This window comes from Tamandua tetradactyla, chromosome 1 (genome assembly GCF_023851605.1).
Source record: "Tamandua tetradactyla isolate mTamTet1 chromosome 1, mTamTet1.pri, whole genome shotgun sequence".
NCBI lineage: Eukaryota > Metazoa > Chordata > Mammalia > Pilosa > Myrmecophagidae > Tamandua > Tamandua tetradactyla.
The window spans coordinates 90,163,570-90,190,509 of record NC_135327.1 but is presented as its reverse complement, the minus strand read 5'-3'; the positions used below and the strand labels follow the sequence as shown (position 1 = coordinate 90,190,509).

The 26,940-nt window shown below is 39.4% G+C and overlaps 1 protein-coding gene across 1 annotated transcript in view; it reads right to left on the bottom strand.

The window, feature by feature from the left end:
* The window catches only part of LOC143681021 (uncharacterized), a 46,012-nt gene extending 23,703 nt beyond the window's left edge, over positions 1-22,309 (bottom strand). The window contains exons 1-2 of the mRNA XM_077157724.1: positions 22,218-22,309; positions 21,383-21,968 (exon numbers count right to left, since the gene is read on the bottom strand). Of these exons, the coding sequence (XP_077013839.1) occupies positions 21,383-21,968; positions 22,218-22,309 (678 nt within the window). The remainder of the gene's footprint in view (positions 1-21,382; positions 21,969-22,217) is intronic.
* Positions 22,310-26,940: the final 4,631 nt, after the last annotated feature.

Below are 26,940 nucleotides of genomic sequence, written 5' to 3'. Positions count from 1 at the left end.
CTGGTGAGCATAATATTCTGAAGGAAGGATAATTGTGTGGCCCTGTGGGCTAAAGATTCCTTGAGTTAACAGGAATGACCCTGAAATAGTGAGTACAGAATTGAGTTAAAGAATATAATAGATTGAATCATGTCCCCCATAAAGACAAGTTCAAGTCCTAACACCCAGTCCTGTGGGTCTGCACTCATTTGTAAATAGGACCTTTATTATTAGTTAAGGTATGGTCAATCTGAATTAGGGTGGAGCTTAATCCAGTATGGCGAAGTCCTTATAAGGAGACAACTGAGCAGGAAGAGGAGGAGCCAGAAGTGAAGGCAGAGAAGGAGACAGATATTGCCATGTGACAGAGGCAGAGATAAAATTAGCACCAGAGCACTACAGACTCCAGGAGAAAGCACAGCCTGATGACACCTTGATTTTGGATTTCCAGCCTCCAAAAACCATGAGACAATAAATTTCCTATTGTTTAAGCTAACCATAGCAGCACTGGCAAGTTTAGACAAAGAGGATTTTAGAGTGTGTGTTGTTGAGAAGATTTTGATGCTACAAAAATAATAGTATTAATAAGGGTCAGTGAAAGTATATACCCAAATAATTTAATCAGTTAAGATTTAAATTATGGACAGTCTACAAGGTAGAGGGTGTGCCTAACTGAAAACCGTCTTCAGAAATTTTTCTCTGATCTGCCTGTTTCTGAAAGTTAGCACTTTAGTTCATCCATGTCTTTATTCATTCACTAAGTGTTTCTGGACCACCAGACATCACTCTACAGAATACGGTTTCATGCTCAGTCTTATTCCACCTCTCATCTTCTCTCAGTGGCCCAATAGCTGGTCTCTCCCCTGCAACCAAGCCTCCACATGCACACCAAAGTGTTTGTCCAAAAACATAAATTTAAGCCATTTTTTTTCTCATCTTTAAGAAACTCTATAAAATCCAAACCCTTGAGAGTGGCTTTCAAAGCCTAACTCCCATTCTTCTATTAAGGATTATTTTTTAAAGGTAAAATCATGACTTTCATACAAATATAAAATGAACATGTATCAGAGGTTTAATGAGGAACTAGCAAGAATAAGGGGTTTGTTTTAATTTCCTTGGCTGTTCAAGCAAATATCATGCAATGGGTTGGTTTAAACAATGGGAATTTATTAGTTCACAGTTTTGAGGCTAGAAGAAAGTCCATAATTAAGGTTTCATCAAAACAATGCTTTTTTTCCAAAGACTTTCTGGGACTAGCTGCTGGTAATCCTTGGCCCTTGGCTCCTCTGTCCATGGCAATGCACATGGTGGCCTCTCCTGGCCTCTCCCTTCTCTTCCATGTCCCTTGACCTTCAGCTTCTTGTTTCCTGTGGCTCTCTATCTGTCTGAATTTAATCCTTTTTATCAAGGGCTCTAGTAATAAGATTAAGACCCATCCAGATTTAATTGGGCCATACCTTAACTGAAGTAACCTCTTCAAAAGTCTTTATAATAGGTTCACACTCACAGAAATGGATTAAATTTAAGAAGATGTTTTTTTCTGTGGTAGTTAGCTCCAAGCCACCATGGTGGTAAAATGCAGTTCAGAGATAATAATAGGGAAAACACTGTGTGGGCAGGGTAGGAGTGCAGACAGAGGAACTCTGTACTATCTGCATAATTATTCTATAAACCTACAACAGCTCTAATTTAAAAACAAACAGTTTAAAGGAGAGTGCAAAGAACAAGTATATATACACATATATAGGTACTCACAAGTGCCCAAATGAATTTAATAGGTGCAAAACTGGGTGATTACCCCTTGATTTTGAGGCTTGCCCTTATAAAACTTATTTCTGTAGGGGAGAAGCATAATGTGGCCTAAGAATTACTTTCAGGAAACCTCTTTCATTGCTCAGATGTGGCCTCCTCTCTATAAGTCCAACTCTGCAAGGAAAATCATTACCCTTCCCCCTTTGTGGGACATGACAGTCAGGGGTGAAAATCTCCTTGACAACATGGGGTGTGACTTCAAGAGATGAGATTGGTCCTGGCACTGTGGGATCGATAATACCTTCTGGACCAAAAAGAGGAAAAGAATTGTTAATAAAATGTGGCATCAGTGGCCAAGAGAAATCAACAGAGTCAAGAGACTATCCTGGAGGCTACTCTTATACAAGCTTCAGTTAGGTAGTGCTAATTGCCATATTTTGCTAAACTACAACAGACATCACTCCTATTGACTCTTAAAAACACCCAGGGCTCAAACAAACTAAGACTCTGTAAAGGTTTCTTGCACTAAGTTTGCTTTCCTGGAACCTATAATTCCCAGATGGTTTCTAGATAAGATAAATCCTGAAACCCAGAGGGCACAGTCTCTCCAAGATTATTGATTGATTACATCCCTCTGTGCTTTAGGGTCAACATCCCTTCTCAACATGAAAAAGTCAGAACGGGCATTGCCTAAAGAACCATATAGATTGGGAGAGGGATCAGAGGAGAAGTAGGAGATATAACAGAGAAAATAGGATTTTACAAATGAGTATGACTGCTGATTCACTATATTAATGTTCCTTCCAGCCTCCAATGTTTAGGAGCAGCTAAAAGGAAAAGTCTGAGATGGTGGAATTGTAGCATATGACAAACTCTGGGATCTGTTCTGTAACTATTTGTTGCAGTGTGCTTTGAAAACTATTGTTTTTTCTTTCTTTGCTTTTTATATATGTTATATTCTACAATAAAAGAAACATTTTAAAAACTGGGTGTTTACATAGGTAGGGATGAGGGGTGGATGACAGGGAGAATCAATTACACCTCCACTTGACAAAATTAATTTTCAGTCCATAGACAAGAATCATTTGCATTGCTATGAGATTTCTACAATTTAAAGAACTATAAAAGAGCTCAAAGACAGTGAAAGGGGCAGATCTTCCTTCCACAAGATTGAATTAGGATTAAAGCATGGCTTTTCTGGGGTGTGTAAATCCTTTCAAACCAGCACAGAGCCTAAAAGTACATCAATTGAGGAATGGAAAGGGAAAGTGTGGTGTGCGCATACAACATACGATTGAGCAGCTGGAATAAGGAATGAAGTTAAGAGGCATGCAACTAGGTGAATGAAACTTGAGAACAGTTTATTGAGTGAAATGAGCCATAAATGAAACAAAAAAGATTATAACACCTCACTAACATGGACTAACTATGATATGCAAACTCTGAGAACTGAATATAAGAGCATAGGTTATCAGGTGAAGGCTTATTGTAAATGTCTTCAAACAGAGCATTACCTAGAATGAATGAATAATGTCTTCATTCATTCATATAAATGTGCAATTATTTTTCAAATACAAGTAAGGGGTGCAAGAGTAGTTCAATGGTAGAATTCTCGCTTGCCATGTGGGAGACCCAGGTTTGATTCCCAGTCCATGCACTTCCCCTCCAAAAAAAAACAAGCAAGCAAGCAAGCAAGCAAAACAAACAAAAGTAAACAAACAAAAATTCAACAACTGGTGCTACAATAACAGGATACTCACATGGAAAAATAATGAAATGTGTTCCCGCCATACAGCATACAAAAAATATATATATACAAGTAGGTGCAGTAATTAAAATGCAAGATTACTTCAAAAAAATTTTAGGAAATCCAAATGAAATGTGGGCTCTTGTTAATAACAATGTATAAATATTGGTTCATAAGTTGTAATGAATAAAATATAACAATATAAAATGTGAATAATAGGGGAAACTGGGTGGGGTAAAATGGGAACTCTCTTTATTACTGTATTGGTTTGTTAATACAGCCAGTATGCAATCTGCCAGAAATGGAACAGCTTGTAAAAAAGAGAATTTATTAAGTTATAAATTTACAGTTTTAAGACCACAAAAATGTCCACACTAAGGCATCCAGGGACAGATACCTTCACTGAAGAAAGGCCAATGGCTCCAAAACTGGGAAGGCACATAGCCGGCATCTGTTGGTCCTTTGGGTTCTGGTTTCAAACAACTTCCCCAGGAGCATTTTCTTTCTACATCTCCAAACGTCTGGGTCTTATGATGGTTCTGAAGCTTTTTCCAAAATGTTCCCTCTTGAAGGACTCTAAGTAAGTGACCCTACCTTGAATGGGTGGAGATACATCTCCATGGAAACCACCTAATCAAAAGGTCCCACTCACAACTGGGTGGGCCACATCTCCATGGAAACAACTCAATAAATAAGATCCCACCCAACAATATTGAATCAGAATTAAAGAACATGGCTTTTCTGGGGTACACAAGAGCTTCAAACTGGCACAATTACCATCACAATTTTTCCATAAATCTACTAGTCTAAAAAATCAGCCTTATTAAACAAAAGTAATAGTGAAATATTTCATTCCCATTTCTGTGCCCCCCATCCAGTTCCCACTCCCACCTATAATCATTGCTTTACTAGGTGTTTTTGTGGCCCTGCAGAATTTATTTATACAAATATGAATATACCTAGACAGAGTGGTGACAGTTACAGATCACTGGGAATGTACTTAAAGCCACTGAATTGTACACCTAAAAATAATTACACTCATCAAATTTAAGTTATATATATTTTACTATAATAAAAAAAGAAAAAATGAGTATAAAAATTTAAAAAGAATATCATGTAAAGCCCAGCATACATAATGGACCCAATATGTGTTCTTTTTAAGTCTAAGAGAGAGAACAATTTCCACCCTGGGCAATCACACAAGATAATCTTGGCAAATTCCCATGACATTCATTAATTTTGGTTTTTTTTTTCTTTTTTCTTTTAGCCTCCTGTCTGAGCATGTTTCTGAAGTGAAGAGTAAAAGAGGTCACTGTCCAAATGCCTTGAGCTCCTTGCTAATAAGAATTTTTGTTTCAGAATCTTGTTTCTAAATAAGGACCAAGGAGATGCTTTGCTTTCATTTGCTTTGCTTTTACTGAAGAGGAAGGCCCAGAAAGGGGAAGAGATTTATTGTCTGTTGAGAGCAACAGAACAAACTCTAGAAGCCAAATGACCTAAGAATGGTCTACTGCCCTTTCCACAATATGAATTAGACCCCAGAAAGGCTCTGTTGTGGAGACAAATGGGAAATAGGGACAGGTCCTTTTTATGGAGGAGGAGACAAAACAACAAAAGAACTGAAAAGATCATTTGCACTAGAATTGATACTAACCCTAGGCCTCCTACAGACTGTCCTTTCCCAAACCTGCCTCTCCCACCTCTGAGGAAGAATAACTGCTTGGAAAAGATGGCATTAGGCTTGCTTTCACTCATGAAGAGAGGAACAGTACTTCACTTTCCCTCCTCCAGACAGCATTCTAATTTGTCTCCACTTAGCCACAGAGCTCAGGACAAGAGCTTTTGAAATTAATGATGCTTTTCTAAGAGTAATTGCTTCTGTTCTAATCACATGCTATTTCTTGCTACCCATGGGACACAGCATTAAAAGTGCCTAAAGGAATCAGTAAATGGCCCAAAATGCACTGCTCTCAAAGCCAACAAGTTGCTTTATTAATGATGATGAGTCACTCTAAGCCAAGTAGTCACCTCACATCCCTTATAAAGTGAGCTTGCCTTGTTAATGAGCTTGTTAATAGGCTCCCTAGAAGGCAAATCAGAATGTGGGTTTGGGGGAATTAGGGGCTTAGATTTTTACAAAAGCTTCCCAGCAGTTTTTGATATGCCTCTTCTCTCCTTCAGCTCATGGAGAACAATTGCTTAGAATGACTTCCAAGAAATACCTGGTGGGAAGGCGTAAGATATTCTTAAGAAGGACAGAATGTCTTTTTCGTTGTTTGGTTTTTCATTTGCAACATGATTTTATTGAAAATGCTTTAGCACTGTATTGCAGGACCATCATATTCCATATATACACTACAAATGACAACATTCCTGGATACTGTTCACATATATGGTATATGACTATGAAATATGAGTACCTGGAAGTTGATTGACATCATTTAAAATTGGAGTCCAATGACTTTTGCATGTTCATTATTTCCCTAACTCCTTTTTTTTTTGCATGGGCAGGCACCGGGAATCGAACCCAGGTCCTCGGGCATGGCAGGCAAGCATTCTTACCTGCTGAGCCACCGTGGCCCGCCCCCTAACCCCTTTATTTTAGTAGATTGATGGCTGAGACCCTCTATGTTCAGCAGAATTAGACATGACCAGAATATTTGGTTGGTCTCAGTCTCCAGACCAGTGAGTAGCAAGAGATTGGAAAATTCTGGGAACAGCTGCTTACAGGGATATCTTTATCAACTGGGTTGGATTGGAACCACAAATTCTCCTTAAAATTTGACCACTGAGTATGGCCAAATCCAGCCTAACTAATTCATAATTGTGCATAAAATACTTTAAATATAAAACCAATGCTAAGTAAAGATTGAAGCAATAAATTATCAAGCCAGAGAAAGACAATACAGATTTTTAAATCATATTTTCTGTCTGAGGATCATTATTTTTTAACTAGTTCAGGATATTCTTAGACTCTAAATATCACAAAGCAAAATGTTTCTCTCTAAATAAACTGGACTTAGCAGTAGCAACATGTCTGTATTTGCATGTCAAGATGGCTTCATAAACAGGTCAAACACTAAATTTCCTTTTCTCTAAGGAAAGAAATTCAAATACAGGCATCATATATTTCTCAGAAGTAATAAATATTACACAGCTTCAAGACAACCTCCTTTCATCATGTCAAACCAATTCTTCTACTATAAACTGTTAAACCATAAAGTTTATCAGACTAAAATGAAATTCTCACTTGAAATCTTTGTTAAGATTAGTAAAATCTACTGGCTCTTCAAAATAACTAAACGTTGGGCGGGCTATGGTGTCTCACTGACAGAGTTCTCGCCTGCCATGCTGGAAACCCGGATTCAATTCCTGGTGCCTGCCCATGCCAAAAAAAAAAAAAAAAAAAAAACCTAAATATTATTGGCTAACTTCAATTTTAACCTCTTACAATACTGGAGGATAAAACCTTAAATGCTATTCAAATTTGTTAATGACCAATCGCTTTGATTTTCAACTCACAGATCTAGATTAGAGAAACTATTCTCACCCTTTATTATAAAATTCAGCAGAATGGAGAGTCTAAGGCTTTGTCTACCCAGGCAAATCTGTAGCTCTATTTTTTAATTCATTATTTTTTTTTATTAGGGAAGTTGTATGTTTACAGAAAAATTGTGCAGAAAATACAGTCCCCATATACTCCCTCACACACATACATATAGTTTTCCCTATTGTTAATATTTTGTATTAATGTAGTACCTTTTTATAATTGATGAAAAAATATTATTATAATTATACCATAGTTTAACTTAGGGTTCTACAGTCCATAGTTTAACTTAGGGTTCACTTTTTCTGTCATATAGTATTATGGGTCTTTAAATTTTTTTTATACTAGCAACATATATATATATAACATAAAATTTCCCTCGATTACATTCAAAATATATAATTCAGTAATGTTAATTACATTCATAAAGTTGTGCTACCATCAGCATCACCACCATCAATTACCAAAACTTCTGCATCCCTCCAAACAGAAACTCTGTTAACTTCTTATTGCCTGCTCGCACTCTGGCTCTGGTAAGCTGCATACTAGTTTATTAATTTGCTTATTCTAATTATTTCATATCAGTGCAATGATATAATATCCGTCCTCCTGTGTCTGGCTTATTTCATTCAACATGATGTCTCCAAGGTTCATCCATGTTGTCACATGTATTAGAACTTTATTCCTTTTTATAGCTGAATGATATTCCATTTTATATATATATATACATACACACCACATTTTGTCTATCATTTATGATGTACACTTTAGTTGCTTCTATCTTTTGGCATTGTAAATGATGCTGCTATGAACATTGGTGTGCAAATATCTATTCCAGTTCTTGGTTTCAATTCCTCTGGTATATACTTGGAAGTGGGGTTGCCAACTCATGCAATAATTCTATACTTAATTTTTGGAGGAAGTGCCAAAATCTTTTCTACAGAGACTGAACCATTTTGCATTCCCACCAACAATGAATGAGTATTCCTGTTTCTCCACATCCTCACTATCACTTCTTTCCTTTTCTTTTAATAGCAGCCATTCTAGTGGATGTGAAATGGTACCTCACTGTGGTTTTGATTTGCATTTTGCTGATGGCTAATAATATTGAGCATCTTTACTTGTGCTTAGTAGCCATTTGTATATCTTCATTGGAGAAATATCATTCCAGCCTTTTGTCCATTTTACAATTAGGTTGCTTGTCTTTTTCTTGTTAAGTTGAAAGATTTCTTTATATATCCTGGATATTGGACCCTTATCAGATATGTGATTTCCAAATAATTTTCTTCTATTCTATAGTTTTTCTTTTTATTTTCATGATGAAGTCCTTTGATGCATAAAAGTTTTTCTATTTTGATGAAGTCCCATTTATCTATTTTTTCTTTTTTTTTTCTCATGCTTTTGGTATAAGGTCTAAGAAACCATTGCCTAACACAATGTCCTGAAGATGCTTCCCTATGTTCTCATCTAGGAGCTTAATCTTGGTTCTTATATTTGCGTCCTTGATCCATTTTGTATTAATGTTTGTGAATGGTGTGAGGTAGGTATCTTTCATTCTTTTGCGTATGGATATCCAGTTCTCCCAGCACCATTTGTTGAAGAGACTAATCTTTCCCCATTGAGTCAACTTACCACACTTGTCAGAAATCAGTGGGCCATAGATGTGAAGGTTTATTTCTGTAGTCTCAGTTTGATTCCATAGGTCTATCTGTCTGTCCTTGTACCAGACCCATGCTGTTTTGCTTATTGTAGCTTAAGTCAGGAAGTATGAGTCGTCAAACTTCGTTCTTCTTTTTCAAAATGGTTTTAGCTGTTTGGAGCTGCTTGCCTTCTCATATAAATCTGATGACTGGCTTTCCATTTATGCAAAGAAGACTGTTGGAATTTTGATAGTATTGCATTGTATCTGAATTCCCACTTATATTGACTTTTTCCACAGAGTAGGAAACCTGGATGCTGACATCTTCCAAGTTTTATACCTTTAAGCTTCAGTCATTGAGGAGAGGCTAAATTGAAACTCTTTCTAGTCTCAAATCTAAAACTCCTAGGAAAGGATCTTATTGCCTGAATTAGATGATCATCCCTGAACGAACCCACTGAAGCCTGTACTAACGTGATGTTTGGGTTTGTTAAAGGTAACAGAATGCAAAATAGAAGAAATAGGTTGACTTTTTCAATGGGGATTTATTAGGTTACAAATTTACAGTTCTAAAACAATGAAAATGTCCAAATTAAGGCTTCAAGAGGAAGATACCTTTTCTGAGAAAAGAATGCTGGCATCTGAGGTTCCTCTGCCACATGTGAAGGTACATGATAACATCTGCTGGTCCTTCTCTCCTGGTTCTGGTTTTAATATGGCTCTCTCATAAACAGACATTTGCACACTGATGTCCACAGCAGCATTATTCACAATCGCCAAAAGATGGAAACAATCCAAGTGCCATATACATATGTGCCATAAACAAAATGTGGTATATACATATGATGGAATATTATGCAGCACTAAGACGAATTGACATCCTGAAGCACATGATAAGATGGATGAATCTTTAGGACATAATGCTGAATGAAATAAGTCAGACAGAATAGGATAGATACTGTATACATTCTCTTCTATGACCATGGTAAATGTAAACTCAGAGGCTTATAAGACTCTAGGGGACCTAGAGATATATGGAAGCTAGAGAGGAGTGAACAGTTAGCTAATGAGGTTGAATTTAAATGTAAGGGAATAGATAGAAGTGAAGGTGCTTCATTAGTGGGTCTGTAAGTAATATTTCCATATTGAAGGTGAACATGATTGAAAGGGGTTATATGGAGACATGTACCCCATGAGTTAACACCACAAATATAAATAAGTTCTTGCATGAACTTCTTCAAAGGTATGAATCTTGTACAAAATTGTTTATAATGTTGGGATATAGGGGGAAAACTACTATTGTATGCTATGGGCTATGTTTAACAGGAAGACATCAACAGTACCACAACAATACTGAGGTAGGGCAGGGCAAGAGTTAAGGGGAGGGTTGGATTTTCTCTTGGGAGCAATGAAAATTATCTAAAATTCAGAGTGTTGATGAACTGTTGACTTTGGACATTATGCATGATGCCCAGTGGATGGAGGTGGCTGAATAATACATTGACTGAGAACTACAATGGCGAAACTGTGGTGTATGTATATGATCAAATAATGTGCTGCTACAGAAAGGAATGAAGTCGTAAGGCATGCAATGTTGTGAATGAACCAGTGGGACATTATGTGATGCAAAATAAGCCAGAAACAAAAGAGCATATATTGTATGGCCTCATTCAGAAAATAGTTAAAAGAAAATTGGGCCTAGATTGTAAACTTTTATGGCAGTCACATTTAGTCCAGAGCAGTAATTGTTATTTCTAGATATTGAGAGGCTGTGCTATATATGTATAACCTGGCATTTCCCTGGAACTTTGGGTACCTGTATGACACCTAAGGCCCAGAGTAGAAGTACTGCAATTCTGAACGTCAGCATTGACACATACAACAACTGTTAAAGAAGTTGAAAAAGACATCAGGCTTCAATTAGAGATAAGAATGAAGCTGATTAGGTCAGGACTAAGGTAAATCAGAATACAGGGGTAAGGAAAACATTGTTTGTATTTTAGAATTTCACCTACTCTATGAGACCAAACGAAGGTTTATTTTTTCCAGAACGTAAATTTTCTGTAGCACATACTCTAACCCAACCTTTATGGATAGCTCATTTAAACAACCCAAACACATGGAGCCCAGAATGGGAATGAGAGTTTATAACTCTGGATAGCTTAATGTAATGCCCAGATACATCCCAGAGTATGTGGGCAGATAATTAAAAAGTATTGGCAAAGTCCCTTGAGGCACGGGAGAAAAAATATGGAACTATTAAACTTTACCAATGGAGAAATCCCTGAAAGTCTCAAACATTAGAGACTCACACATCAATAGGCCAAGCCCTTGATCTTGAGGTTTGCTCTTTTGAAGCTTATTTATGTGGTAAAGGAGCTTAACTTTCCATAATTATGTCTATGAGTTACTTCCAGAAAACCTCTTTTTTGCTCAGATGTGGCCTCTCCCTTTCTAAGCCCAAATCTGCAAGTGAAATCATTACCCTCCCCACTACATGGGACACGACATCCAGGGATGAAAGTCTCCCTGGCAATGTGGGATATGCTTCCCATTACTGAGCCTGACCCTGTCACCATGGGATTGACAATGTCTTCCTGACCAAAAGAGGGGAAAGAATTGTAACAAATAAGATATTAGTGACTGAGAGAGTTCAAATAGAGTTGAGAGGCTACTCTGGAGGCTGCTCTTATACAAGCTTCAGCTATCTATTGCTATTTATCCTTGTTCGCCAAACCTCAATGAAAACCATTCCCACCAACTCTAAGAATACCTAGGGCTTTATCTGAGATTCTACAATGATTCCATGCACTAGGATTACTTTTCAGAAACCTACCATCTTCATTGGGTTCCTAGGCCAGATAAGTTCCAAAACTCAGAGGGGCCAGCCTCCCCAGAACATAGTTCCATCCCCTATCCCATATTATCAACAGCCCTTTCCAATGTGAGAAAGTTAGAATGGGCATAGCCCAACTACCTATAGAGATTGGGAGAAAGATCAAAGGAGAAGATGGAATTACAACGAAGAAAATAGGATTTAACAAATGAGCATGATTGCTGAATCATTATATTGATATTTCTTTCAGTCTCCAGTGTTTTGGAGCAGGTAGAAGTAAAATAAAAAATTATGGAATTGTAACTTATCCCAAACTCTGAAATCTGTTCTACAACTAATTGTAGTGTGCTTTGAAATTTATTGCTTTTTTTGTATATGTGTTATTTTTCACAATAAAAAAAAAATAGCTCTCTCAGCTCTTGTGGGTACTTTCTGCTTCTCCTGGGGCATTTTCTTTCTCAGCTCTCTGGGCTTTTATTGTCTTTTATCCTCTTCACAACTGGACTCCAGTGAAGGATTAAGATCCACCTTGAAAGAGCTGATTCACATCTCAATTGAAATAGTCTAAACAATAGGTCCCACCCACAATAGATCTGCCCCCACAAGAATGGATTAAAAGAACACATAAAAAAACATATTTTTTGAGGTACACAACAGATTTAAACCACACAAAAGGCAACTTCGGTTTTAACTGCATGGATAAAGGCAGAGGCAGTTCCTAGAAAGGGATCCTGGAAAGACAATCACAAGGGTCCACTATAATAGTTATACTCATTTGTAAAATGACCTGCATAATTACCATTCCAAAGATGAGGACTCCTTCATATGCAAAAAAATATATTTCATAAAAGGAATGCCATCAGGCTCTGCTCTGGCACCATAGCTCAGTCCAGTCACCACCTGGCAGCCCACCCAGCTTCTTGACTATAGCCAACACTGAGTTGTACCATCATCACCATCAAGCCAATGAGCCAATGACATACTATGGAGCCTGGTAAGCAAGATCATCAAGAGCTTTGAGCAGAAGGGATTCCACCTTATGGCCATGAAGTTCTTCCAATCCCCTGAGGAACATCTGAAGCAACAACATATTGACCTAAAGACAACCATGGGATGGATGGGAAGTACCTGAACTCAGGACCATTCATGGCTGTGGTCTGGAAGGAACTGACTATGGTGAAGATAGGCCAAGTGATGCTTGGGGAGACCAATCCAGAAGATTCCAAGTTAGGTACCGCTCATGGGGACATGTGCATTCAAGTTGCCAGGAATATAATTCATGGCAGTGATTCAGTAGAAAGTGCAGGAAAAGAAATCAGCCTATGGTTTATACCTGAAGAGTTGGTTCACTACAAGTCTTGTGCTCACAACTGGGTCTATGAATAAGTAGACAAAGAAGAAACCTCTTCATCTTTGGCACTGCTTGATGTGTGCCTGAACATAGCTGCTCATTTCACAGACTTGGAAGTAGGAGGATTGGTCATTCTTTTCTAAAGCATATTTACCAGTAAAGCCTTTGGATACTGGAGGTGGGGGTGGGGTAAGGAATGCCATTGAATGTAAAATGGTACAGCCACTGTGAAAAACAGTTTGGTAGTTCCTTAAAAAGTTGAGCACAGAATTACCAAGTGAACATGAAATTCTACTCCAGGGTATACACCCCAAATAATTGAAAACAGGGACTCAAACAGATACTCATACACCAATGCTCACAGCAGCATTATTCCCAATAGCCAAAAGATGGAAATGACTCAAATTTCCATCAATGGATGAATGGCTAAACAAAATGTAACCTATACATAAAATGGAGTATTGTATGTATCAGCCATAAAAAGAATGTCATTCTAACGCAGGCTACAACATTGATGAACCTTGAAAATATTTTGTTAAATGAAATAAGCCAGACATATACAACAATGAAGTGAAGGACTAGGCCTAGTGCCGTAAGCTCCCTTCCAACTCATCACAGTCTTGATCTTGAGATCTAAGAGGTCACAAATCTTAGTGCAATGTTGTGTCATCCTCAAGCACCAGTCACTGGGACAGCAGGGACCCAAACGTCCTTGGGTGAGGCACTAGCCTCATGGAATTCATCATTTATTTTCTTAACATATATGTCACGTGGAATAGAAGAAACCAGGTGCCTATGGGGGCTAATTTGTGGCTACCATCACTATGGAAAATTCTTCAAGCAATATAAACTTCTGCAATCCACACCTGCGGTGGTGTGAACATTTAATCTAGGAGAAAACCTGAGCCAAATTGCCCCACTGAGCTTATTGCTTCTTCCCCAGCCCTTTCTCACCCTCTCTTGCTGGCACAGGCTGTCTCTTGCCTGACTCAACTTTCCCCACTAATTAAATGTCACACTTCCAGCTGCAATCACCAAGAGATACCCTCCAGCAATTCAGTGGGGGGAAAATTAAGGTCTTTCCCATTTCTTACTTTCCTGATGAGATGTTGACCGTGCAGCTGGCTAAAACCAATGACAAATAATAGGGTTGTTATAAAGAAGTGTTATGGAGCCCATGGTCCAAGAAGCAGCAATTATGAGACAAAAGGAAATACTTAAAAAGAAGCTAATAGACTCCTACCCTGAGAGCTGAGAAAGCAGGACAGCCCATGGCTCATATATATATATGATTCATCACACCCCATGGTCTTGATCTTCTAGTCTATGTTTCTCTATTTTATAGGAAATAAAATGACCAATTATTTTATAGGCATTCTTGCAGGCTGACACAGTTCTTTTTGGAATGAGGTGTGATATAGATTCAAAAAGCTAAATAGGGTATTACTAGCTGGTGTCAAATAACAAATGAGTCAGGGCTAGGAGCTCAGAGTTGGTCCTCACATCAATATAGAAAGTTATTCATGTTAAAGTTTCACATCTATGAGCCTCCTGCATCCTCAGAATAACCATGTAGAGTAGGAAAGGCATGAGTTCTTGCCTCAATTTAAAAGATGAGGGAAACACTTATATGAAATCTTAAACAAGCAAAGTCATAGAGGCAGAAAGCAGAGTACAGTTAACTAGGGGCTGGAAGGAATGGGATGGGGAGTTATTACTTACTGGGTACTGAGTTTCTGGTTGGGGCAATGAAAAGTTTTGGTAATGTATGGTGGTGATGGCAGAACAACATTGTAAATGCAACTAAAAACACTGAATTGTACACTTAAAAATGGTTAAGATGGCAAAATTTATGTTATATATATATATGTTACCATAATAAAAAATAATTTAAAAAAAAAAGATTTTGAGGCCATCAAGATGTAAAGATGAGTGACTTGCCTGAGCAGGCTCAGTCAGTAAGCAAAAGGGCTTCCCACCAGTCTGTGATTCCTTTGGATTTGGTTTCTATGCTGATGGTTTTCATGTTTGCTCTTATTGAAACAAAACATAAATGAGGGAGGTAGCAGGAGAACAGGGAGTATCACAGCTTTGGAAGATTAGCTACAGTATTCCAAACCTCCATATTCCCACAGGACAATAATACACAAGCAATCAGCAGATATGGGAACAGGCCTTGTGTTCCCAATGGCTACCAAAGGCACAACAGATTCTAAACACACCACGGTTGGCAGTGTTGGGGGTTGGGGGATAATGGCTAAAGGGCAGAGGATGCCTGAGCCTTGAGAGACTGCATGGTCAACCATCCCTGTACTCCCCACCCATGGCCATTAAACCTCAGGCCCTTGGCTGATTTTTCCTTCCATAAAATGCACACAACCAACAGCACAGAATTTGGGTGCTGGGAAGGAATCCAAACATCTAAGTCAACTCTTGCTTTATAGGTAATAAAATTAAAGAAAATTGAAGGCCCCCCCAAAAAGGAGTGACTTAGCCAAGGGAACACAGCCACTCAATGTGATTGCCTAGCCATTCCTCCTTCCACACTGTTCTGCTGCCCACTTGGCCAATGTGTAGCTCAGGTAGTTGTGTCAAGATGCCCAAGGAAAATGCCTGGCCCTAAAGATGTAAAGAGTTTAGGGGGCAGCTCTTTCCATTCCCTCAGATAACCCTTCTCCTCCTCAGGACATGTACTATCCCCTGGGGAGGGGGATGAGTTAGGAACAGCTCAAGCATAGGACCTTTGCTCCTTTCTGAGCTACTTCATCATAGCTGTGACTCTTTCTCTGTGATTAAATCTCAAGACCTCCAAAATCCCTCTCTTTGACCTGGCTTCCATCACATCTCTTCTCCAAAAGTACCAGGTAAGTATGAATATGTCTTACTCTACAACCCCCAATTTTTTTTACAGTAGAAAAGGTATCTCAGGTGGAAAATAAAATATACATGAATAAAAATAGATTCTTTTTTTAAGGTGCAGATAGTAAAGATTCAATCCTTTACCTCCCCCTTTGTAGTGTGATCCAATAGTATGACTAGCAGGCTGGAGACCAGAAACTTGAATTTGATTGCAGATTCCAGGGAAAACTAGGCTTAATTCTTTTTAAGCCCATCAGTTAGCAACTAGCTACCTATTTCTACAGTGCCCTCTGGTGGTCAGTTAATGTCATACATGATTTTTCTGATTAATTTTAAAAATGATACGTCTAATGACCTAAGATTCAAGCCAGGCTCAATCTTGGCTAAAGTAGATTAAGTCTGTTTCCTGGCCCTTCTCTGTTCCATCCTCATGCCCACTTAACATACACTCCTCATGACTGGAGTAGACAGCATGGATTTAGGTATTAGGCAGGCCTGAGATTGAGTGCCAACTCCTCTATTTGGAGAGATTTCAGGGATGGGTGCCTAATGTCTTCCAAGAGTCCTTGTCAGAGCTCCCTGAAACTTCTGACTCTGATTTTCCCTATTAACAGCCAGAAACCCCATTTTGACAAGTGCACTAAAGGTCATCATGTCAGCAAACTGAAGATATTCAGATGTTGATGGTGCTGGTGGTGGCAGCCTCTAATTCAATAGTGTAACAGGATTTGTTTCCTTTGAAACCCAGGACTTTGCAGGATATGAACTGTGAGGTTGTTTTTCTCACAAAGGAACAGGTGTTCAAGATTGCAGTGGAAAAGCACTTTCTATGACCTGTCCTTTACAAGTACCTCTAACCCCAGTATTGGTGGTGGTGGTGTCCAGGGTTGTTTAACGAGGGCATCTGGTAGGGCGTCCTGGAAGAAGTGACACTTGAGCCTAATTTTAAAGGCTGAGTAAAAGTAACCCAAGTGAAGAGATGCTTTGGAGACAAGAACATGCCCATAAAAACCCAACATGAGGAAAGCAAAAGTCCAAAGTAGGGAGACAGCCAGTGTTACAAATTCTGTTCGTAGGGCAAAACTGAGAGGTAGTTGACAAGGTGAACAGGTAACCCTCTTGGCATCCTGTTAAGTAACTTGGGCTTTCCTCGTATAGAGGGGAAGTTACTGAAGGGTTTGAAAGCCAAAGTGAATTGTGATTGTATGTGCATTTTAGATAAATTCCCTCCAGGACTCCGATGGGTGTGGAAGACAGATGTGACGGGATAAGACAGAAGAGGTTGTATTAGTATAGCAGAGACTTGAGGGTTATTGGAATTTTGAGGGTGCCAATAATTACCACCCTTCTTCTTGAGTTCTGAACCAACTGAGGGGAAAAAAAAGCAAGGTGATAGACAAATATCTAGACAAATAGGCAGAAAGAAAAATAATGGTCAAAATCGTTTTGTTATACGTGGGACATGACTCCCAGGGGTGTGGACCTTCCTGGAAACGTGGGACAGAAATCCTAGAATGAGCTGAGATTCAGCATCAAGGGATTGACAAAAACCCTAGAATGAGCTGAGACTCAGCATCAAGGGACTGAGAAAACCTTCTCGACCAAAAGGGGGAAGAGTGAAATGAGACAAAATGTCAATGGCTGAGAGATTCCAAACAGAGTCGAGAGGTTATTCTGGAGGTTATTCTTATGCATTAAGTAGATATCACCTTGTTATTCAAGATGTAACGGAGAGGCTGGAAGAAACTGCCTGAAAGAGTAGAGCTGTGTTCCAGTAGCCATGTTTCTTGATGATGATTGAATAATGATATAGCTTTCACAATGTGACTGTGTGACTGTGAAAACCTTGTTTCTGATGTTCCTTTTATCTACCTTGTCAACAGATGAGTACAACATATGGAATAAAAATAAATAATAGGGGGAAAATGTTAAAATAAATTTAGTTTGAAATGCTAGTGATCAATCAAAGTGAGGGGTAAGGGGTATGGTATATTTAATCTTTTTTTCTGTTTTCGTTTTATTTCTTTTTCTGTTGTCTTTTTATTTCTTTTCTGAATTGATGCAAATGCTCTAAGAACTGATGATTATGCAACTAACTGATGATATTGTGAATTACTGATTAATATGTAGAACGGAATGATCACATGTTAATGTTTTAGTTCGTTTGTTAATTTTTTTTAATTAATAAATAAAAAAATAAAACATCAGCAAAAAATATATATTGGCAAAGTCCCTTGAGGGACTGGAGAAAAACTTTTCCACCTGGAAAAAACCCCCGAAACTCTCTCAAACATAGGTACTCCCAAGTTAATAGGCCAACCCCTTGATCTTGAGACTTGCTCTCATGAAACTTATTTCTGTAGCAGAGAAGCTAAGCCTAACTATGATGATGCCTAACAGTTACTTTCAGAAAACCTCTTTTGTTGCTCAGATATGGCCTCTCTGCCTCTCTCTAAGCCCAACTCTCATTGCCCTCCTCCCCTACGTGGGGCAGGACATTTCAGGGGTGAATGTCTCCCTGACCACATGGGTCATGACTCCCAGGAATGAGCCCAACCCTGGCATTATGGTATTGACAAAGCTTTCCTAACTAAAAGGGGGGAAAATGTAATAAAAAAAAAAGATATCAGTGGTTGAAAGAGTTCAAATAGAGATGAGAAGCTATTCTGGAGACTACTCTTATGCAAGCCTCAGCTAGATACAGCTAATTGCCATGGTTTTCCAAACCCCAACAAACATCATTCCTGCTAACCCTAAAGAACACTCAGGGCTCTATCTGAGATTCTACAAAAGCTTCATCCACTAAGATTACTTTCCAGAAATCTATACCCTCCAGATGGATCCTAGGCCAGATAAATCCTGAAACGAAGAGGGGCCAGCCTCTCCAAGAACATCAACTAATTCCATCCCACTATTCTATATTGTTGATACCCCTTTCCAACATGAAAAAATTAGAATGGGCACGTGCCAGTTTGAAGCTATTATGTGCCCTAGAAAAGTCATGTCCTTTAATCTTCATCCAATATTGCTGGATGGGCCCTTTTTTTTATTGTTTACATGGATATGACCCACCCAACTGTGGATGATAACTTCTGATTAGATGGTTTCCATGGAGATATGTCTCCACCCATTCAAGGTGGGCTTGCTTACTGGAGCCTTTGAAAAGGAACCATTTTGGAAAAAGCTTTACAGCCACAAGAGCCATTAGAACAGACAGAGCCATAAGAACAGACAGAGCCAACAAAACAGAGCCCTGGGCAAGCTGTTGAAGATTCCTGGAGAGAAGCAAGTAGACACTACCATGTGCCTTTCCAGATAAGAGAGAAACCCTGAATGTCATCAGCCTTCTTGAACTAAGGCATCTTTCCCCGTATGCCTTAACATGGACATTTACATAGCCTTGCCTTAATTTGGACATTTTCACAGCCTTTAAACTATAAACTCAGTATATCCTCCTTTTTAAAAGCCATTCTATTACAGGTATATTGCATTCTGGCAGCTTGCAAACTAGGATAGGGCATAACCCAAATATCCCTAAAGATTGGGAGAAGGAGGAGTTATATTAGAGAAGATAGGATTTAACATTGAGTATGACTGCTGAATCATTATATTGATGTTTCTTTTAGTCTCCAGTGTCTCGGAGCATCTAGAAGGAAAAACCTGAAATTGTGGAACTGTAACCCATACCAAACTTTGCAATCTGTTCTGTAACTACTTGTTAAAATGTACTTTGAGAGGGCAGGCACAGTGGTTCACCAGGCAGAGTTCTTGCCTGCCATGCCGTAGACCCAAGTTCGATTCCTGGTGCCTACCCATGCAAACAAAAAAAGTTCTTTGAGGACAGTGCAATGGTGGCTCAGCAAGGGGAATTCTCACCTGCTATGCTAGACTCAGGTTCAATTCCCAGTGCCTGCCCATGTGAAAAAAAAATCTTTACTTTGAAATTTATTGATTTTTGTATATATGTTATATTGCACAGTAAAAAATGTTAAAAAAAAAAAAAAAAAGCATGTGAAGAGAGGGAAAAAAAATTTACAAATTATTCTTCAAAATCTCTTCAGCTAGTGTATTCAAACCAGAATCCACTCAAGGACCATCCATTACATTTTGATCTGAACAGGACTGTCCCCATCTCTACTTTGTTTCCCTTAAGACACTGACGTATTTAAAAGGCTAGGTCAATTGTCCTTTTGTCTGAGATGTTTTATGTTTAAATGTTTTAATTTCTCCCTCATTTTTGAATGACAATTTTGCTGGATATAGGAGTCTTGGTTGGCAGTTTTTCTCTTTTAGTAATTTAAATATATCATCCCACTGTCTTCTAGCTTTCATGGTTTCTGCTGAGAACTCTACACATAGTCTTATTGGGTTTCCCTTGTATGTGATGGATTGTTTTTCTCTTGCTGCTTTCAAGATCCTCTCTTTCTCTTTGACCTCTGACATTCTAACTAGTAAGTGTCTTGGAGAACGCCTATTTGGGTCTAATCTCTTTGGGGTGCGCTGCACTTCTTGGATCTGTAATTTTAGGTCTTTCATAAGAGTTGGGAAATTTTCAGTGATAATTTCTTCCATTAGTTTTTCTCCTCCTTTTCCCTTCTCTTCTCCTTCTGGGACACCCACAACACGTATATTTGTGCGGTTCATATTGTCCTTGAGTTCCCTGATACCCTGTTCAAATTTTTCCATTCTTTTCCTGATAGTTTCTGTTTCTTTTTGGAATTCAGATGTTCCATCCTCCAAATCACTAATTCTATCTTCTGTCTCTTTAAATCTATCATTGTAGGTATCCATTGTTTTTTCCATCTTTTCTACTTTATCCTTCACTTCCATAAGCTCTGTAATTTGTTTTTTCAGTTTTTCTATTTCTTCTTTTTGTTCAGTCCATGTCTTCTTCATGTCCTCCCTCAATTTATCGATTTCATTTTTGAAGAGGTTTTCCATTTCTGTTCGTATATTCAGCATTAGTTGTTTCAGCTCCTGTATCTCATTTGAACTATTGGTTTGTTCCTTTGACTGGGCCATATTTTCAGTTTTCTGAGCGTGATCTGTTATCTTCTGCTGGCATCTGGGCATTTAGTCAGATTTCCCTGGGTGATGGACACAACAGGTTGAAAGATTTTTCTGTGAAATCTCTGGGTTCTGTTTTTCTTATCCTGCCCAGTAGGTGGCGCTCGTGGCACACGTTTGTCTGCGGGTCCCACCAGTAAAAGGTGCTGTGGGTCCTTTAACTTTGGAAAACTCTTGCCGTGGGGGAGGTTCGCCAGCCGAAGCGGCTTGGGAGACTGCAAGCCGGCCCGGGGGTCCGAACGTGGGGAGGGTCGCCGGCCGCCGCAGCTCGGAGAGCGCCCGACTGAATTTCCTAGTCGGCCCAGGGCGCCAAGCGTGGTGGGAGGGTGCCAGCCGCCACAGCCCGGGAGAGTGCACCGTTCCCAGCTGGACCGGGGAGTCACGTGTTTGGAAGGGACCCCCCCAGTCACTGTTCTCCGCGGTCTGGGGATTTCTGACCCAACTCTCTCAGTTGGTCCGGGGTCTTGCGTGGTGGGGGTGCCAGCCGCCGCAGCCCGAGGGGACCACCTGCCCAATTCTGCCAGCTGGCCTGGGAAGGAGGAACGGAGGGACTCCGGCCACTTGCCGTCCCGCCCGGGAAAGCCCGCGCCCCTCGGCGATCTCACCGGAGCTGGTTCTCCCAGACAGTCAGCCGTTCCAGGATGGGGTATGCCGTCCCTTTGATCTCCGTCGTGGCTCCAGGAGCTGCTCTGTATCGTCTCCACTCCCCCAGTAGCTGTTCTGGAGGAGGAAAGGTGAGGGTGGCAAGGCTGTCGAGGCCGGTGGCGGAGGAGCCGGTGAAGGCGGAAGAGGGCACGGTGGTGGTTGGAGAGCCGCCGGAGCAGGAGGAGAAGGGGAAGGATAAGATGGCAGATGGAGCGCCGCCGGAGCAGAAGGGGAAAGAGGAGGGCAAGATGGTGGCGGGAGCGCCGCCGGAGCAGAAGGGGGAAGAGGAGGGCAAGATGGCGGCAGGAGCGCTGCTGCCGGAGAAAGAGGGAGAGGAGGGCTGGCTGGCTGGCGGCGGGAGTGCCGCCGGCGGAGAAAGAGGGAGAGGAGGGCTGGCTGGCTGGCAGCGGGAGCGCCGCCGGCGGAGAAAGAGGGAGAGGAGGGCTGCCTGGCTGGCGGCGGGAGTGCCACCGGCGGAGAAAGAGGGAGAGGAGGGCTGGCTGGCTGGCTGCAGGAGCACCGCCGGCCGAGAAAGAGCTCAATTGTCTTGTATGATGTCACACATTCTAGATTTGCCTGTTTCCTCATAGTGTCATGTAACTTATTTCTCTTTGACCTCATTTACTACAACTGGAGGTTAGACTTCAGCCTTGACAAGTTTCAGCATATTTTAGCAAGCATATTTCATACATGATGTATACCTCACATTATATGATATCAAAGAGACACACAGTATCTAGTTCAACCACTATTAGTGATGCTAAGTTTGACTCCTGTGTTAAGGTAAAGCTTTACCTTAAAGTTGCTTTACCCTTTCTGGCTATTAAGTAACGTATAGGGAACTTTGTTCTATTACTAATATCCAGTTTCCATCTAATGGGTTCCATTAGACAATGACGATCCCTGCCTAAATCAATTCCTTAATTAATAGTTGCAAAATGGTAATTTTCTCATTTTATTTTTTCTTCTACATTTTTAAAATAACATTCTTTTAGTTAAAAACAAAACAAAACAAAAGTCTTCCTTTTTCTATCACTGCACTTTGGTGGCCCTGAAATACAGTCCCTATGGAAAATGTGGTCAAATAGTTCTTCCCCCTTAATTACCAATTTCAAAATAACGATTGCTATAGTACAGCCTCCTCAAGGTTGGGAAAATAAAATTTTTTTCCAAATACAAAAATCATAAACTACAGAAGGGAGGTGCCAAGATGGTGGCTTAGCAAGGTATGGGATTTCATCCTCCAGAATAGCTACTAACTAAACAGGAACAGTACAGAAAAGCTCCTGGGGCCACGTCAGTAACCAGACACACAGCGTACCCCAGTCTGGACCAGCTGGACCGGCTGTGAGACCACCCAGAACCATGAGATCCCCAGGCCATGGCTGCTGGCACCCCTCCCCCACAGGCTGAGTCCCAGAGGGGAAAGGAAAGAGACTTTACCAGCAGCAGGAGCTGAGTGCAACTAAGCTTCAAGTGTGGAATTAATTCACAAATTCTGACTACTGAAAATAGGCTCCCAGCTCAGGTGAACCTAGCAAAGCAGAGATTGCTGATTTCTGCCCCGGCATCAAGGGGGTAGGGCTGACAGAAAAAGAAAAAAAAAGAAACAGAGGTTTTTCTGGCTATGCTTCTACAACTTGACTGCCTTTGGATACAGCGGTAGGGTTTCTCAGGCTGCAACTGCCCCAGGCATAGGCAGAAACAAGCTTGTTTGAGAGCTTGTCTGGATCCAATGCTTTCCCCAGGGGAGGGGTGAGGCCCAACCCAGGTGGAATCCCTCCCTCAAGGAATTCAGACTCCAGGGCTTGGTAATTTGAAGCCATTAAAATCAGCCTACAACCTCTCCTCTGTCTCCACCACACCCCCAACCAAAGTTAAAGGTACTGCATCATCTTATGCTGGTGGGACCTGCAGGCAGACAAGCACCACATACTGGGCAGGATAAGAAAAACAGAGTCCAGAGACTTCACAGGAAAGTCTTTCAAGCAAAAGAATAACAGCAAAAAATAACAAATCACACTAGGAAAATTGAAGATATGGCCCAGTCAGAGGAACAAACCAACAATTCAAATGAGATACAGGAGTTGAAATAATTCAGAACGTATGAACAGATGCGGAAAATCTCATCAAAAAATCAAATCAATGAATTGAGGGAGGATATAAAGAAGGCAAGGATTGAACAAAAAGAAGAAATTGCAAGTCTGAAAAAACAAATCACAGAACTTATGGGAATGAAAGGCACAGTAGAAGAGATGAAAAAAACAATGGAAACCTACTATGGTAGATTTAGAAAGGCAGAAGACAGGATTAGTGAACTGGAGGACAGAACATCTGAAATCCAACAAGCAAAAGAAAATTTAGGGAAAAAATGGAAAAATATGATCAGGGATTCAGGGAATTGATGACAATATGAAGCACCTGAATATACGTGTTGTGGGTGTCCCAGAAGGAGAAGGGAAGGGAAAAGGAGAAAAACTAATGGAGGAAATTATCACTGAAAATTTATAAAAGACTTTAAATTACAGATCCAAGAAGTGCAGCATACTCCAAAGAGAACAGATCCAAATAGACATACTCCAAGACACTTACTAATCAGAATGTCAGAGGTCAAAGAGAAAGAGAGAATCTTGAAAGCAGCAAGAGAAAAGCAATCTATCACATACAAGGGAAGCCCGATAAGACTATGTGTAGATTTCTCAGCAGAAACCACAGAGGCAAGAAGACAGTGGGATGATATATTTAAATTACTAAAAGAAAAAACTGCCAACCAAGAATTCTATATCCAGCAAAACTGTCCTTCAAAAATGAGGGAGAAATTAAACATTTTCAGACAAAAAATCACTGAGAGAATTTGTGACCAAGAGACCGGCTCTGCAAGAAATAATAAAGGAAGTACTAGAGGCAGATATGAAAAAACAGGAGAGGTGTGGAGAAGAGTGTAGAAAGGAAGACTATGAGTAAAGGTAAAAAGAAGGAAAAGTAGATATGACATGTAAAATCCAAAAGGCAAAATGGTAGAAGAAAGTACTACACACACAATAATAACACTAAATGTTAATGGATTAAACTCCCCAATCAAAAGACATAGACTGGCAAAATGGATTTTAAAACAGGACCCATCTATATGCTGTCTAAAAGAAACACATCTTAGACACAAGATAAACATAGGTTGAAAATGAAAGGTTGGGAAAAGATATTTCATGCAAACAACAATCTGAAAGGAGCAGGAGTAGCTATACTAATATCCAACAAATTAGACTTCAAATGTAAAACAGTTAAAAGAGACAAAGAAGGACACTGTGTATTAATAAAAGGAACAATTCAACAAAAAGACATAACAATCATAAATATTTATGCACCAGGTCAGAGTGCCCCCAATACATGAGGCCAACACTGAAAATACTGAAAAGAAAAACAGACACATCGACCAAAATAGTTTGAGACTTCAATTCCCCACTCTCTTCAATGGACAGAACATCTAGACAGAGGATCAATAAAGGAACAGAGAATTTGAATAATTCAATAAATGAGTTAGACATAACAGACATATACAGAACATCACACACCACAACAGGAGGATATACCTTTTTCTCAAGTGCTCATGGATCATTCTCAAGGATAGACAATATGCTGGGTCACAAAGCAAGGCTCAATAAAGTTAAAAAGACTGAAATCATACAAAACACTTTCTCAGATCATAAAGGAATGAAGCTAGAAATCAATAATAGGCTAAGTGCCAGAAAATTCACAAATATGCGGAGGCTCAACAACACACTCTTAAACAACAAGTTGGCCAAGGAAGAAACTACAAGAGAAATCAGTAAATATCTCAAGGCAAATGAAAATGAAAACACAAACATATCAAAATTTATGGGATGCAGCAAAGGCAGTGCTAAGAGGGAAATTTATTGCCCTAAATGCCTACATCAAAAAAGAAGAAAGGGCAAAAATTGAGGAATTAACTGTCCACTTGGAAGAAGTAGAGAAAGAACAGCAAACTAACCCCAAAGTAAGTAAAAGGAAAGAAATAACAAAGATTAGAGCAGAAATAAATGAAATTGAGAATATGAAGACAATTGAGAAAATCAATAAAACCAGAAGCTGGTTTTATGAGAAAATCAATAAGATTGATGGACCTTTAGGAAGACTGACAAAAGAAGAAGAGAGAGGATGCAAATAAATAAGATCAGAGATGGAAGAGGAGACATAACCACTGACCCCACAGAAATAAAGAAAGTAATGACAGGATACTATGAAGAATTTTATGCAAATAAACTAGACAATGTAGATGAAAAGGACAACTTCCAAGAAAGGCATGAACAACCACCTTTGACTCAATAAGAAATAGACAACCTCAACAAACCAGTCACAAGTAAAGAAACTGAATCACTCATTAAGAAGCTCCCCCAAAAGAAAAGTTCAGGACCAGATGGTTTCACATGTGAATTCTACCAAACATTCCAGAAAGAATTAGTATCAATCCTGCTCAAACTCTTCAAAACAATTGAAGAGGAGGGAAAGCTACCTAACTCATTCTACAAAGCCAACATCACCCTCATACCAAAGCCAGACAAAGATATTACAAAAAAAAGAAAACTACAGATCAATGTCTCTAATGAATCAGTAAATTCTCAACAGAATTCTAGCAAATTGAATCTAACAACACATTAAGAGAATTACACAGCATGACCAAGTAGGATTCATCCCAGGTATGCAAGGATGGTTCAACATAAGAAAATCAATTAATGTAATACACATATCAACAAATCAAAGCAGAAAAACCACATGATCATCTTGATTGATGCACAAAAGGCATTTGACAAAATTCAGTATCTTTTCTTATTGAAAACATTTCAAAGGATAGGAATAGAAGGGAACTTCCTCAAATGATAAAGGGAATATATGAAAAACCCACAGCTAACATCATCCTCAATGGGGAAAAATTGAATATTTTCCCCTTAAGATCAGGAACAAGACAAGAATGTCCACTTCACCACTGCTATTCAACATTGCATTGGAAGTTCTAGCCAGAGCAATTAGACAAGAAAAAGAAATACAAGGCATCAAAACTAGAAAGGAAGAAGTAAAACCCTCACTGTTTGCAGATGATATGATACTATATGTCAAAAACCCTGAAAAGTCCACAGCAAAACTACTAGAGCTAATAAACGAGTACAGCAAAGTGGCAGGTACAAGATCAACATTCAAAAATCTGTAGTGTTTCTATACACTAGTAATGAACAATCTGAGGAGGAAATCAAGAAAAGAATTCCATTTTCAATTGCAATGAAAAGAATAAAATATTTAGGAATAAACTTAACTAAAGATACAAAAGACCTATACAAAGAAAACTACAAGAAATTGTTAAAAGAAATCACAGAAGACCTAAATACATGGAAGGGCATACCATGTTCATGGATTGGAAGATGAAATATAGTTAAGATGTCAATTCTACCTAAATTGATTTGCAGATTCAATACAATACCAATTAAAATCCCAAAAACATACTTTTCAG